General features: G+C 43.5%; 1 protein-coding gene across 1 annotated transcript in view; it reads right to left on the minus strand.

Annotated features, from left to right (window-relative positions):
• Positions 1 to 8,296: 8,296 nt before the first annotated feature.
• Positions 8,297 to 13,658, minus strand: part of LOC119404027 (tRNA methyltransferase 10 homolog B-like) — a 62,851-nt gene continuing 57,489 nt past the window's right edge. Inside the window, exon 7 of the mRNA XM_037670656.2 lies at positions 8,297 to 8,419. Coding sequence (XP_037526584.2) covers positions 8,297 to 8,419 — 123 coding nt within the window. The remainder of the gene's footprint in view (positions 8,420 to 13,658) is intronic.

Here is a 13,658-nt window from a genome sequence, read left to right on the forward strand (position 1 = left end):
TGCGGAGGGAGTGCTTGTTGGGGAGAAGCGGATTCTGGTCTAATTTTCTACATGCCGAGAGATGGCATGCTGGACTGAGACCACGGCGGGCTGCTGGCAAATTCTGCAAAGCGTCTCCGGCACGGGGTGACGGTTTCACAATCTGAAAAACCGAGTTATCGCGCAAAATATCGACCACGCGACATTCCACGCAAACAGCCCGTTTCGTCACTCGTCGCTGTGCAGTGCGGTGCATTTTCGCGCATATGAGGTTTGGCCTTCACAGTTCACATGCTACGTTAGCCGTTCAGTGCACGCACTTTTTCTTGTTGCTGCTGTTACTTTTTGAGCTCATTTTTGAAAATTTCATAGTGGCCAAGTGTTCTTGCACTGCGGAAGAATGGGCAAGTGCTTTGTGCCCTTTAGCAACAGTGGCTACAAATCTTGCAAAAGAAGTTCGCGCTTTTCACGCCGCCAGCATGCGAAGAAAGGCTTCAGGCATGGAGGCGTGTGATACCACGAAAAGACCGCGCCTTATTAGTAGACAATGCCCACTTATTTACCTTAATGTGACAAGTTATCGTGCAACACCGAATCGCACACCGTCCTCACGAGCTTGGACGCTAGGTTGCGTAGCTTCTTCTTAGTGATAGAAAAGTTTTACCTGAGATTTACTTAAGTTCTTCAAAAACAAGGAGCCATAGAACCGAGACGCTCTTTTAATAAAGTGAAACCAGCATAGGCATGCGTTTGTTTAATTCTAGTTGTGAAGTTTAATGTCACATGGCTTCAAAGTTGGAGATCCGGTGCGGCATTTTGAGTTGCTGATTAATTTTGACTACCTGGGATTCTGAGGTGCGCGAAAAATCAAAAGAAACGGGATATTCCTGCATTCCGCTTGTTTCGAAATGTAATCGTCGCGTAAGAACGTTTGACAAATGGATCTGCTTCGCCTCAGTGACCATATCAGTTGACTGAACGTGATAAGAGGGTGCTATTTCTTGTACTAAATACTTCAGGCACTGTTGCATTCGTCATATTCGCTATATGCACACTGGTTCACTGGAAGAGCTTCAACAGTAGGTGCAGGCTCCGGCCGCTGTGCACACGGTGATGTTGCGTCTGCCTGAACTGGTCGTAAAATGTCTCGATGCACGCAGTCGTCAAGGCAGCCTACAGGGTTGAAGTTGGTAGCGCCATCTCTAGGGCTGCTTGCGAAGCAGAACACAGTCGCGCAACGGGTAGTCCTGGCGTTCACTCACCTAAAGTATTTCTTTTACCGTGCCCTGTGCCCTTAAATTGAAACTCGACCTTTTATACAAAGTATGGTCTCCAAAGGCTTTTTTTACGTGGAAAGTGCCACAAAGGTGCTCAAATAATACGGCAATATGAAAAAAACTAATATCAATAAAATTTTTTTTAAATAAATACGAAGCAACCTTAGCCGCCTACAGTGAGAAGTCGAAACAAGACAAGGGGCACGGGGGTGAGCAGAATAAACAAGTGGGATAGAACAGAATAGAGTCTGCTGTGTGCAGTTACTAAATGCACTTTTATTCCATATTGGTGCAGTCAGCTTTGTACGATCAGCCAGCCAAAGACAGCCTTGTCTTCACAAAGTATGTACACACTCCCTGGAGACCTGCCAGTCGATCTGCCCGTCAATGTCAGACCCTTGTATCAGCTTTCAATCTTAAAGGGACACTAAAGGCAAATAACAATTTATGTCAGAGTGAAAGCTCAATGTATGACAACGTCTAAAATGGCAATATTATCAACAGCAGTGCCCTAATTACCGAGAAATTAAGCTAAATGTATCACACGATGAGCACCACGAGCGGCACATTTTGGAAATGATCCCGATGACGTAAGAGAGTTCGACTACAATTAGTAACTCATAATCAAACTAGCTGCAATAAAAAAAGAACCTTCTGCGCATCAAGATACGTAATAAAATGCTAATTGTTCGTTTCTGTTTGGTTCATGGAAAAAAGAAAATCTTTGGCGTTGCCATGGGAAACGGCGCACGTGGTTCAAAGGTTTCGTTTTCGCCGAACTGCGCTTCGCCCAGCGCCCTGCTTCGCTCACGCGGTCGCGTCTCAGTGATAGATTCGGTATGGCGTACTGCCGCGTGTGCTTTGCGCACTCGTGACAGTCGCTCTGACAGAAATTTCGACAAAATGCCGCATGCATGTGATGTTGCCGGATGCCCGAATGGCGTACGCCGCCAGTGCACACCGCCGCGCAGTATAGGCGGGCAACATTGGGCACGGCAGCAGTGACATGAGAAACGCCGCTTCCAGGCGGGTGATTTGAAGTGTGCTAATGCAATGCGGTCCACTAAAACGTGATTTTATTTCAAAATAAGCCCTTCCTTGGCACAAAAGTTGCGCTACGAGGTTTCTGGACCGCTATTTCAAAAATCAACGTCGACTTAATATTGGCCTTTAGTGTCCCTTTAAAGAAAGCCGTCCAACAGACGTGCTGCAACGTGATCCCTTTGATGGTTTGTTGAGAAATCCAGAAGCTTGAATCACACTCTTTCGGTACGCCTGTAGACAAAACGGCTGGGACACAGCTGAAGGACGAAGGAAGCATATGCTCCCTTTGTTATGTGTCATTGCAAGAAAATGGTACGAGCTGCATATCATGAGACATCAGTTTGACGCATGGAAAACATAGAAGGAGAGCTTCATCTCGTCATTTTGTGGCAGCCCGCTTGAGCAATGGGATCAAGCTATATCTTATAGACCTTATGCAAAATTGCTGCCATCTGTTGGAGGTTTGACGAAGCTAACGATTCGGCGCCATGTTGGAGGCTTGTGCCCGAATTCTATTGCTGTCGCCGCTACCACTTCTTGCTTGTATCCGCATTGGTAGTCGGCAATCAGGGCATAAAAATGTCAGGCGGGCCTGTACACGTTACCGGCATTTCCTAGTTTTTACGTTGACGGTTATTACGTGTAAAGAACTGCCTCACAGCGAAGAAGGTACAAGTTTGACACTGCGAGTCACGTGCAGGCCTGTCGTCGTCGATAATGAAGCTCTGCGCTAGGTTACAAATTGGCCTGTCTGTTTTCAGTGTAGCGAATAAAGCGTTGTTAGCTATCTGAATATCATGCTTGTATAATGTAGGATGGTTGGGAAGAGGCTTTATTTAGCGCGGCTAGGCGCAGCGATGACGGTAAGAAAGTGCAGTTGACCCAATTCAAAGCATATTTCATGAGAGACAGCCTATGTCGAGCCGACGTAGTGTCCATCTAATTTTAAATTAAACGTTGTCCTCTTTTTATCTTTGAAATAATATTATTTCGCTGTTGTAGTCATCTGACCTATGTTATGCACAGAATTACCGTGCGATTAAAATGCAGAAAATTGCGCATCTCATGCACGTGGAAAGTGAACATGAAAAGTGTAGTGTCTCCTAGAAGTAGATACCGATCAGCTGGTATTTTATTGAATATCCTTCCGATATGTGATCCTATATAACAGGAAACGCCAAGAATATTCGTGTTCACATTGTCGCTTTAGGGGCCTACTGGTGCTTTACAATTTAAACCCGTTGCGGCAAGGCAGTTTTGCTTCGCCGACTGAAACCGCCTCAGCGCGTAACCAGCGGTAGCGCACCCATGGTAGAATGTAGCACATTTCCCGGAACAGCATTTATTTAGTTTCATAAGAAAAGTACCACGCACTTGAAGCACCTGTTAACATTTGATAGCAAACTGGAGTGTACAGACGATTTTTCCGAAGGGGGATCAGCTTTTGGGAGAACCTGATTTGCTCTTCCTGGGGTATAAGTTAAACAAAAAAAAGTTAGGGGTGGAGGCGGTCAGGACATCCGGGCAACCCGTCTGAACCTGGCAGTGATACCACATGAAATGCTTGAAAATACGCATAGTGAAGAAATACGCACGCAAAGCATCCCACCAGACGCTACCTTGTTAAACTCCACCATCGAAAACAAACTACAAACAACACGCTCCAGCACAATAGGTCCGTCCGCTGCAAATCAATGACGCGCACGAGCTATCTGTCTAACATGTAATTGTTATCGCAATTTAATAAACAAGCTAATATCAACAGCAGCGCAGGCATGCGCGAGTAGCCGCAATGCAGCTTTGAAGCTTGTACACGAAGCGGGTTTGTGCCTGCAGCAAGCACACGGTGCGAAAACTTTCTTGTTCTGGCATGACATGAAAGAGTGTTCTCTGATGAGTGCCGATGCTGTCACATACCGCATATATTAACGGCGAACGGAAACACGGCGTTAGTCGTAAGCAGTAACCGAAGCAACGGAACGATCTGCTGATTCTCGTCGGCCACGAGGAAATGTACTAACATGGAGGCTTGGTTCCTGCAAACCTTCTTTCAGCATCCCAATTTCCTCAATCTCAGCAACACAGCACTCGAAAATATGTTGGCATTTTCGTTCTTATCAGCCGCCACACGTTGATATGTACGCTCCTTGTCTACATGCGGAGCGCGCTTAGCCTTCAACATGGCGGAAATGCACACAGCGGCCGCTAGATGGCAGCAGATTTTGCATAAGGTCTATTGCCACAGAGTTGAAGCAGTGCTCGAGTATTTTTTAGAAAAACATTGATTACTACAACTTGCAGAGCCAAAACGCCTGCTGACATCTGTTACAACACTTATAATGGTTGAAACAGAGTGACACTAACCAAGGCACTGATTAAAAGGAAAAACTTTTTTACCAGACAGAATTCTGTCAAACATTCACATTTAAACACTTATAATACATGGTCTTCCTCCAGAGTTTCAATGACTAGTTCAAGCTACAGCACCAAAACTCTGGAGGTTTTGCTACAGTCACTCCAAGATTTGGCCCAGCATTGGATGACAACAAAGCCACATCGATATGTTCAAGGGACAGGAGCATAGAGAAACAGAGTTTCATGCACGGTCACTAAAGTCTTCGCTAGAAGCCAATCGACTGCACACCACAGAGGATTCATTGGCTGAGGAACGCATTTTGCCCAGATTAGGTAAAAAAATCTAATAAATGAGGGCTCTCAGTCCGACCCTATGACAAAAATTGAGGCTGTTTGTTTATTTCTGCAAGTTTGCTACATATAGAACTCGAGGTTAATGGACAACGCATACGCGCATTCCTAGACAGCGGAGCCTCTGTATCCATCCTTAAGAAAAGCAGTGCGCTGGTGTGCAGTGGTTAATTTGACTAGGAATTTGTGTTCACTTGTTCTTTCTGGAATAATGGCTACACAACTCCTCCGCAAAGAATAACGGCTGTGCACATCACAGATTGCCAAAACGATATCCCCCACATGGTACACCACATGATATAGTTGTGTGCTCACTTAATATGTGTTCCATATCCAATGAATGCAATGAACCAAAAATATCATCTGAGGAGTGGACAGTGACAAGAAGAATTTCGTTAAGCACTCAACTTCTGACGAAGAGAAGTGAAGCCACCTCGCTGCTCAAAAAGAGCACTTTTCAGCTGTAATATTTCATAAATAAGGTAGCGTTTCTCAGCCACAGGGCCTCGCATTATACTTGCGGTTTTATTTTTCACACGATCGGACTGAAATGTGGCCCCTCGAGTTACAATCAAGCATATATGGTATGTAGCACAACAGGCTGTGTTACAATCGTGTATCATATTGTAGTCGTATTTTCAATAATTTTTAAAAATGCCTAATTGAAACAATGAGTATTCTGGCCACTGGTTCAGCCAATCAACACCAAACTAAAGCAATACTGCCATAGTGTTCAAACCAAAATACAGCTGCAGAATGTGCAAGAGGTAGCTATTTTAGCTAGGCCCTGGGATCTCATTATACCTGACAAAAGCAACAGTAGGTTCATCATGCCCTGCAAAAGATTTTCCGATACACAAATTGAAAGTACAGAATTTACAGATGAACTAGGAGGTATGCAGCTGTGGCATACAAATAAGTGCTGATGCAAAGCCAGAACAAAAATTGGCCGCGTATCTGCGTGCTTCGCTGCAAATGTCGTGTAAAGACGATAGAAGAGGCGCTGTGTGAGATATGGACGCCATCTGGCAATACGTCGGGAAACATGAGTGCTGTGTTGCGTGCTGGTAGTCCCGGCGCAGCAGCAGGCGAAGACCTTTACAGAGAAACGTCCGCACTCAACGAGTACTCTCCACACACTCTTTTATTTACACGTCGCCTGGGTAAAACAGGAACGCCAGAGCGGCGCCCAACCGGCAGCCTGAAGGCCGCCCACAACGCTGCTTTTTCATTTTTTAAATATTTTTTTCACCTTCTTGGCCTTCTCAAAACTAAAGTTTTTCAACACCAACCCATGGCATTCGTACAGTGCAATACAGAACCGAAACCGAAACACAACAATGAGCTCGTGCGAAGGGCACGGAGGAAGGCAAATTTCAGCGCAGTCGCATTTTCAGCTTTGTTGAAACAGCGCTCACTAGACGACGAAGTAAAAGAAGGCACAAAACAGGCAACGCCTGTCCTGTGCCTTCTTTTACTTCGTCGTCGTCTAGTGAGCGCTGTTTCAACAAAGATGAACGCATACCAACTCGCCCAAGCTTCCATTCTTATGCATTTTCAGCGCAGCTTAAGAAACTAGGGTCCTTAAAATTACGTATGTATGCATTTTCTATTAAAGGAACACGCCACTAATCATTACCTAGTGATGTTGCACCTCAGATATGCATGATATTTACTTTTTGATCGACAACGTTCACAAGTATGAACAGCCCTACCAGTTCAAGACGGCTGGCCCTTGGGCAAGTGGTTCAACTTTGGCCGAGTGGCTGAATCGAGGGACGTGCCGACAAACAGAAAGACAGACAGACAGAAAGACAGACCAAAATTTCTGCGTTGAAGTTCCCCAAGAAAGACTATCGTCTTTAAAAGCATTCTTCCTGTACATATGATAACACCTTAATGGTGGTTCACAAATAAGTATTTATGAATCTGAGAATAAACTGAACTTGGGAATTCAATAATACTGTCTTTGCACGTTCATCTATGGTTTCGCAGGCTAATGATTACTATACTAGGGGACAACTTTTCTTGGCAGTACTGTGGAAGCTACAGAACCGAAATGCATGCCTGCTAGTGCATCAAGAAATAGGACCCAAGTTTGTTGATCATTTTCTCATTTGCCTTGCTGAAATAAATACTGCTTTATTTATTATGAGACTCAAATAGTTACGGGAAGTCATAGGTAAAGTACAATTATTATTTACTTTATAAGAACATCTTCCTTTCTTTCCATTTCTTAGACAGCACTATGTTTTCTGCAGGCCTGTTTTCCAAAGCAAACATGGCATCAATGACGTATGTGGGTCAGTGTGCGGCCGCAAACTCGCCATTTGGTTCTCCAAGAAAAATATAATTGCAACGACACTGAAATGTACACTGAACAATTGAAATGTCTCTCTCCCATTCACATTTTCATGTGTATGTTTCTCTTAACGCGTAAACAGTGCGAGTGAGCAAAACGGAAATCAGCCGCAAGCTGCTGTACTACTTGCGGAGTAGCACGAATGCGCGGAAGCCACACCTTCGTAGCCTTCGCTCCACTGCCAAGATGAGCTGTCCCCGAGTATAGTGTATGACTGATCATCAAAAGGATAATCAATGATGACTGCCTGCTGGACATTGGATAACCTAGCCAAATGTGCCGGCTATTTCAGCAAAGAAAAATCTGTTACAACCAAGATTCTACGATACAAGAGGCATCATTTCTAGCACAGAGGGTGTTGTTACTCTGTGAGCATCTCAAGCAATATTCTTCGCAGTAGCTTACAGCAACCTAAACACAATAATGCTTTGTTACTACCCGATATCTACGTAACTGATCCTTGTTTGTGTAACTCTTTTTTCTTGTTCGTGGAGTTCACAGAGCTAGTGCTTGTATGAATATAACGTGTTATATCTCCTTATTTCCCTTGCTGCCAAGACAGTGCACTCACAATCCTTACATGCTCACATTAAGAATGCACTCTGTCACATGACTGTTAGTCCTACTGCCATTTCTATCACTATCATACTAACTGCAGCAAATTTTCATTGTCTATTCTTTACATTACACGAACCTTAGCAGAATCCCAAATGTAAATAGTACTGCAAATACTGAAGGACAATCCCCCTCGCCCCATTAGCTGCAATTCTTTACTATTTGTAGACAAACACGATAAATGTTTGAATTGACACTAGAATATTCGTCTAGAACTTTGCCCTTTATTCAATTCAAAATGTGTACCATTCAAACATCATTCCACTGAAGAAGACTTGGTGTATGAAAATGAATGATTAGGTGAAATACTGGATTACCTACCCTGGTTGACAGTAAGAATCTTGCATCCTGTACCCCCACAGCGCTCCATAAATTCATCAATTGGCAGCTGCGCACACTGTATGCCTTCTGCACATGCACTGCTCAGGCTAATGTTCTGCACAAAAGAGGCACCACAAAATGGGGTTCAAAAAGCTACACATGCACCAAGAGATACTTGAGCTTCATTTTAAAAACAGAAAATGTAGACTCTCATTTAACTTAAAGCTTTACCAAAAATATTTACATGAATTCTCAATGTACCAGTGAGCCCATGTCAATTCCGGATAGTAAAACAATTAGTGCCACGTAACATACATAGTTGTCTAACAAGTGCCTCTAAAGCACACATAATTGGTACTACATAAAAATAGTTGTGGTGTGACATTTAAAGGGGGCCCTGCAACACTATTTCAGCAGGTCAGAAAATGCTGCCGATTGGTAGTCGAGGCTTCTGAGAACATGCGAGCCAAACATGTGAGCCAAACCTGGAATTTACAATTAATTTTCAAAGTCAGCTAGAAATCGGTCCCTCTTCTTTCATAAATGATGCCATATACCCAAATTCACGGCCATTGGCTGATTTGAGCATTGTGAGCTGCATAGTTACCAAGGCCACCACGTGACCGTGTGTGTGCAGAACGTGACGATCACACAAAAAGTAAGCCGCGCGTTCGAAGAAAAAAAGAAAAAGTGCTCAAGGTCATGATGCACACGTGATGTAACTTCCTTCCCTCATGCCATCCCTCCCTGCTAAGCTTCCAGTGTGCTCGTAGGGACGAGAGTAGAGGAAAGCAATTACAGCGTGCAACAAATCTCTGTAACTTCATTCATACTTGACAGATTCTAAAAATTTTTGCGGCGGTCTATTCATGAGGCAATAAACTCCTTTAATGAAGCCATTCGATGGTTACTTGGAAAAGTGTTGCAGGGCCCCTTTAATGGTTGGATTATTGGGATAAGCATTTAAGTGGTTGCAATACATCAGGTGTTGCATACAAATGTGGCCAAAATACAGAGGGTAGCCTAGTAAGCACTAAAAAGTTTTTTTTGCACCAGTGCCATAAATATTTGAATTAGTGTCACAGCAGCAACGCACATTTGTGATCCGGATATGCTAACCACTGCACTGTATTGTGCAACAATAGAGCCTGATGATTTTACACAAGGTTTTGCACTCCAGAGAGAGCTGTGGAACCTGTGCACATATTCTGGAAGTGACAACAGATAGTGAAATACTGAAGAAAATGAGGATGACATTTCATGCATCACATGGAAGTTGCTCTTCAAAACATATCAGAGTGTTGGTATGCAATTCTTCGTCATCATGGTTATATGAAACAGCATCACAGTGCAAGTGAAGCTCACATGACAATGATGACGAGCTTCAAACATGGGAAATACCCAGAATGAGGACGCATGAAAAATCAGGCAATTAGTAAAAAACAAACTAAAAGCAGCAACAGTAAGAATAGCACCGCCACAACTTCTTTTACATAGTAGCTCAGACAGCTTGCACCACCCAAGCGTTCAACATTTCTGCACCGCAAATTCAGAGGAAAAAAGTGCATTATTGCATAAGTCTCATATACTGAACTACATCATTTCACCCTGAACATCCTTTGTCTAAGCCATGGCCTATGTGATGGATAATAACCAGCTAAGGACTCCAAAATGAAAAAGAAAGCCAAGGTGCCTTAAAGGCTAACTCCGGCGATTTTTCGAGGTCGATGGATCTCAGTGAAATTCGCTGGGTACGTTCCTTTGCACGTTTCCGTCATTTATGCCAAATTACAGGCTTGAGACATGCGCAGATTGTTTGCAAATGAATTTTAAAGATTGTCTGCAAACACCTTCCTGGCTTCCCACAATTATCGGCAACATTGCGTCTGGGACGTCAGTATTGGCAAGGCGGCGGAAGTGACGCAGCCGAGGGCACCGCTAACTTCGGCGCTTAGGCCGCTACAGCGAGCGTCTGCTGTGCACAAGGCGACAGACAGCGTTGGTTTGGCCGGCGCTTCGCTGGTCGTCCCGGCTGTCACAGTTTTCATACTCCGCGCCGGCGTGACCGGCATGCCTTGCACGACTTCCGGTTCGTTCGTAACAACGTCTACGTCATACGTAGACAGTACACTCGGTTGGGTTTCGGTTTCGGTGTTGCGCTTTTTTGCTTATTTAAAATTATTCTCCAATTTGCCGAGTATTTCTGCTATCGGCCCGTAACAGGAGCGTCTCAGGAACATAAAAGCACCATTACTTTGACTTGGCCAAAAAATCGCCGGAGTTGGCCTTTAAAGGGCCCCTAAACCACCCAGAGGTTGAAATTGAGTTTTGATGCTGCAGTTGTGCATGAGTCAACAACAAACACGTAGTCGTCAGAATTTTTCGAAACGGTTCCGTAATAGCGGAGTTACACGCGTTTGATGATCCAAAAGAGGCCCTCGCTCATTTTGCTCTTTCCTTTGCTATGCTCTGTTAGTTGGCTTGTCTCTCCTCCTGGCCGAGTGCTCCACCTCAACGCGTGAGGAAGAAGAGCGGAGAGCGCATGTATCTGCAAGAGACAAGCAGGTTCTTTTGTGGATGACAGGAGCAGACGTGAATGTTGGCATCATGGCGAACGCTGGGGATTAACGAAAGGCCTGGAGAGTACAGGGGATTGTTTCTTGGAATTGGTGGCGCGCCCACAGCTCGCAGCGCTGCCACAGTTGGCATTGCTGATCGTGACGGCATTCTGAACTCGATGTGCGTGTTTACTTGCATTGTTAAACAATTATTGAAGGTGGTTTAAGGGTCCTTCAAAGAAAGCAACTCTTGAAAGCATGCTGACACTCTAGGTACAGTACTGCTTACTTTCAATGACTAAATCAATCTCTGATTGCTCCCTCCCCTCTCCAACTTTTGGATTTTTTGTCATTCCTCTGTAGTGGACAAACGCCGTCATTTGAGGAACAAGCACAAAATCTAATTGCATGATGGCAGTCTCCAATGTGAGGGAATATAATGTTGTCACAGTAATAAATTGCCAATCTTTAGTTTTCTTTTCCAAGGACTTATGATGGATCAACATTTTTACTGCAACTTCACAGCTTGGTTGTTAATGTTCACTCTCTCTCAGGCAACTGAAACACAGCAAAAAAAGAAAAACGATAACAACCTGACATCAGTAATTCATTGTCATCAACTTAACCATATAGCCAGCTCACTTCCCCTTGGCTAGGATATCAGCTATGCTCATTTCATTTAATCTATACCACTCTGCCAACTTCATGCTAAGAACCTTTCTTTCCGTTACTCGTTATACTGTCCTTAGGTTTTTTTCAAGCATCTTTGTTATTTAAGTTCCTGTGCCATATGTTACTACCAGTAGAATGAAACAATTATATACCCTTCTTCCAGGCTGTCAGATCAAACTGAAAGCCAAACCAAAAGCCATACCCGAACCGGAACTTTGGCCAAAATTGAACACGAACCAATACTGATATGCTCAGAATGTGCCTGAACCTGAACCAAAAAAGATCTCGGCTATCGGTTTGGAACAAAGCGGTTCATATAAAGTTTTGGCCACAAGAATATATAGTGCTGCCACCTGAAGGCAGCACTTTGTCACTGTGATTAGTACTGGCCTTTCCTTCTGTTGTTCTTTATAAGTTTATATATTTGTCTGATTCATTTCATGCTTATGCATGCTTTCCATTTCCGGATAGCCTGTGAAAGTTAACGCTATTCAGGGTTTTGAGGGGGCGCAAAAGGATAGGCATTACTTGCATCACTTGAAATTTCCACGTATATCGCTTACAAATTGATTCCCTAAAAAAATGTGAAAATGTTCTCTAGTTAAAGTGCAAAACTGATACCAAGATCCACTGGAGATGTATTGAATAACCAGAAATTTTGAGGCAATATTATTTTAAGGACGTCAGTTCCCCAGTACATCCTGAAATGTGGGTTCGCCTTGCAGTACGATTTCGGGATTTTAAAGTGTGGCTTTTAAAAGGAACCTGAATTGGTTTTAGAATTCGATAAAACCTCATGGTTCACATGGACGCCCATTATTGCTGACGACGTCGTAATTATTTCTGCGGTTGTTGCAGCAGGAGCTTTAGAATACGCAAAAGAAAAGTTTGTCTTGCTCCACACAAGTGAGTGCATCAAAAGTGTAGGTGCAGTAATGAACTAACCAGAACTATGTCATATTTGGTTCCATTGACAAAGCTGTGCTGCACTCCAACGGAAGGTTCCCGACAATCAAAGATCCGAACTAACTGCGACAGCGCTGTTTATTTACCGGAGGCTCAAGTAAGTATAGAGATGCCAAAACTCCTGCGACTGGATTACATATCTGCCATAACGACAAACAGCCGAGCACAATGTGAACAAGTGTCTGTATCTTCAATTGTGGCCTCCGTGACTAGCTCCGGCCGCGTGCTGTTGCAGGAACTAATCGCGGAGACCACACTTCAACAGTGCTGCTGTTACAGATGACGCAGCATACCAAAGATGACGTCACCACATTCGCTCAGCAGCTCAAGAAGCCGTGTGGCCGCAGCCGCTGCTTCTTGCTAAAAATGCTATATTTTCGTTCACTTTTGAGAACTCTCACATCGGTTTTTAAATTCAGCAGGGATCAACTGTCATTACCCACTCCAAAGTCATTTTTTTTTAAGTGCTTCAGCTTCCATTTGAGAAACTTTTGATATCGTAGGAACACCAATACAAATACAGTAGTACAGCATCCTATATTTTGAAGCAGACATAACGTCACTCTGCTCAATTGCACGATTGAAGCAGATAACATAACATTATTAATCAAAATGTTTTTCTTTCTAAGTAAATACCTATACTCATGATGCTTTGTACGACCCCAAGTATTTGTGGATGTTGTGTACTATGACTTTTTCCTTGACTCCCCTACCTCTATGGCCACTTTATTAGGGATTTTTTTGTACACGCTTCTTCATCACATGTCTCGCTACATCTTTCGTGTTTTTGTTTTATACATGAAAACATTCCAAATGAAAATTTTCAGGTTGATTTAAAGTCTTTTTATGCTATTTCTTAGGCTTGTGTATGATGCACTGGGATCAGAATTTCAAACACTATAAGTGACAATAGTTGTTGCAGTATCCACGGAAAGCCTGATCTAAATGGAGACTCCTCTAAGTGATTCTGGTGTACTGCTCTTTGCACAGACAATGGGGCCCTTGAACAAGCACATGAAGTTCACCTGTATGAAATAGTTGCCCGCCATTGAATTAGCATGTCTCACCTTTATACAGTCTATCAATTCACTGTTTCGATGTAGACAAAACAATTTTATTAATTTCATCAATCTTAACAAGTTTGTATTCTTTCAAAAT

The sequence above is a fragment of the Rhipicephalus sanguineus genome, chromosome 1, assembly GCF_013339695.2.
Source record: "Rhipicephalus sanguineus isolate Rsan-2018 chromosome 1, BIME_Rsan_1.4, whole genome shotgun sequence".
NCBI classification, from domain to species: domain Eukaryota; kingdom Metazoa; phylum Arthropoda; class Arachnida; order Ixodida; family Ixodidae; genus Rhipicephalus; species Rhipicephalus sanguineus.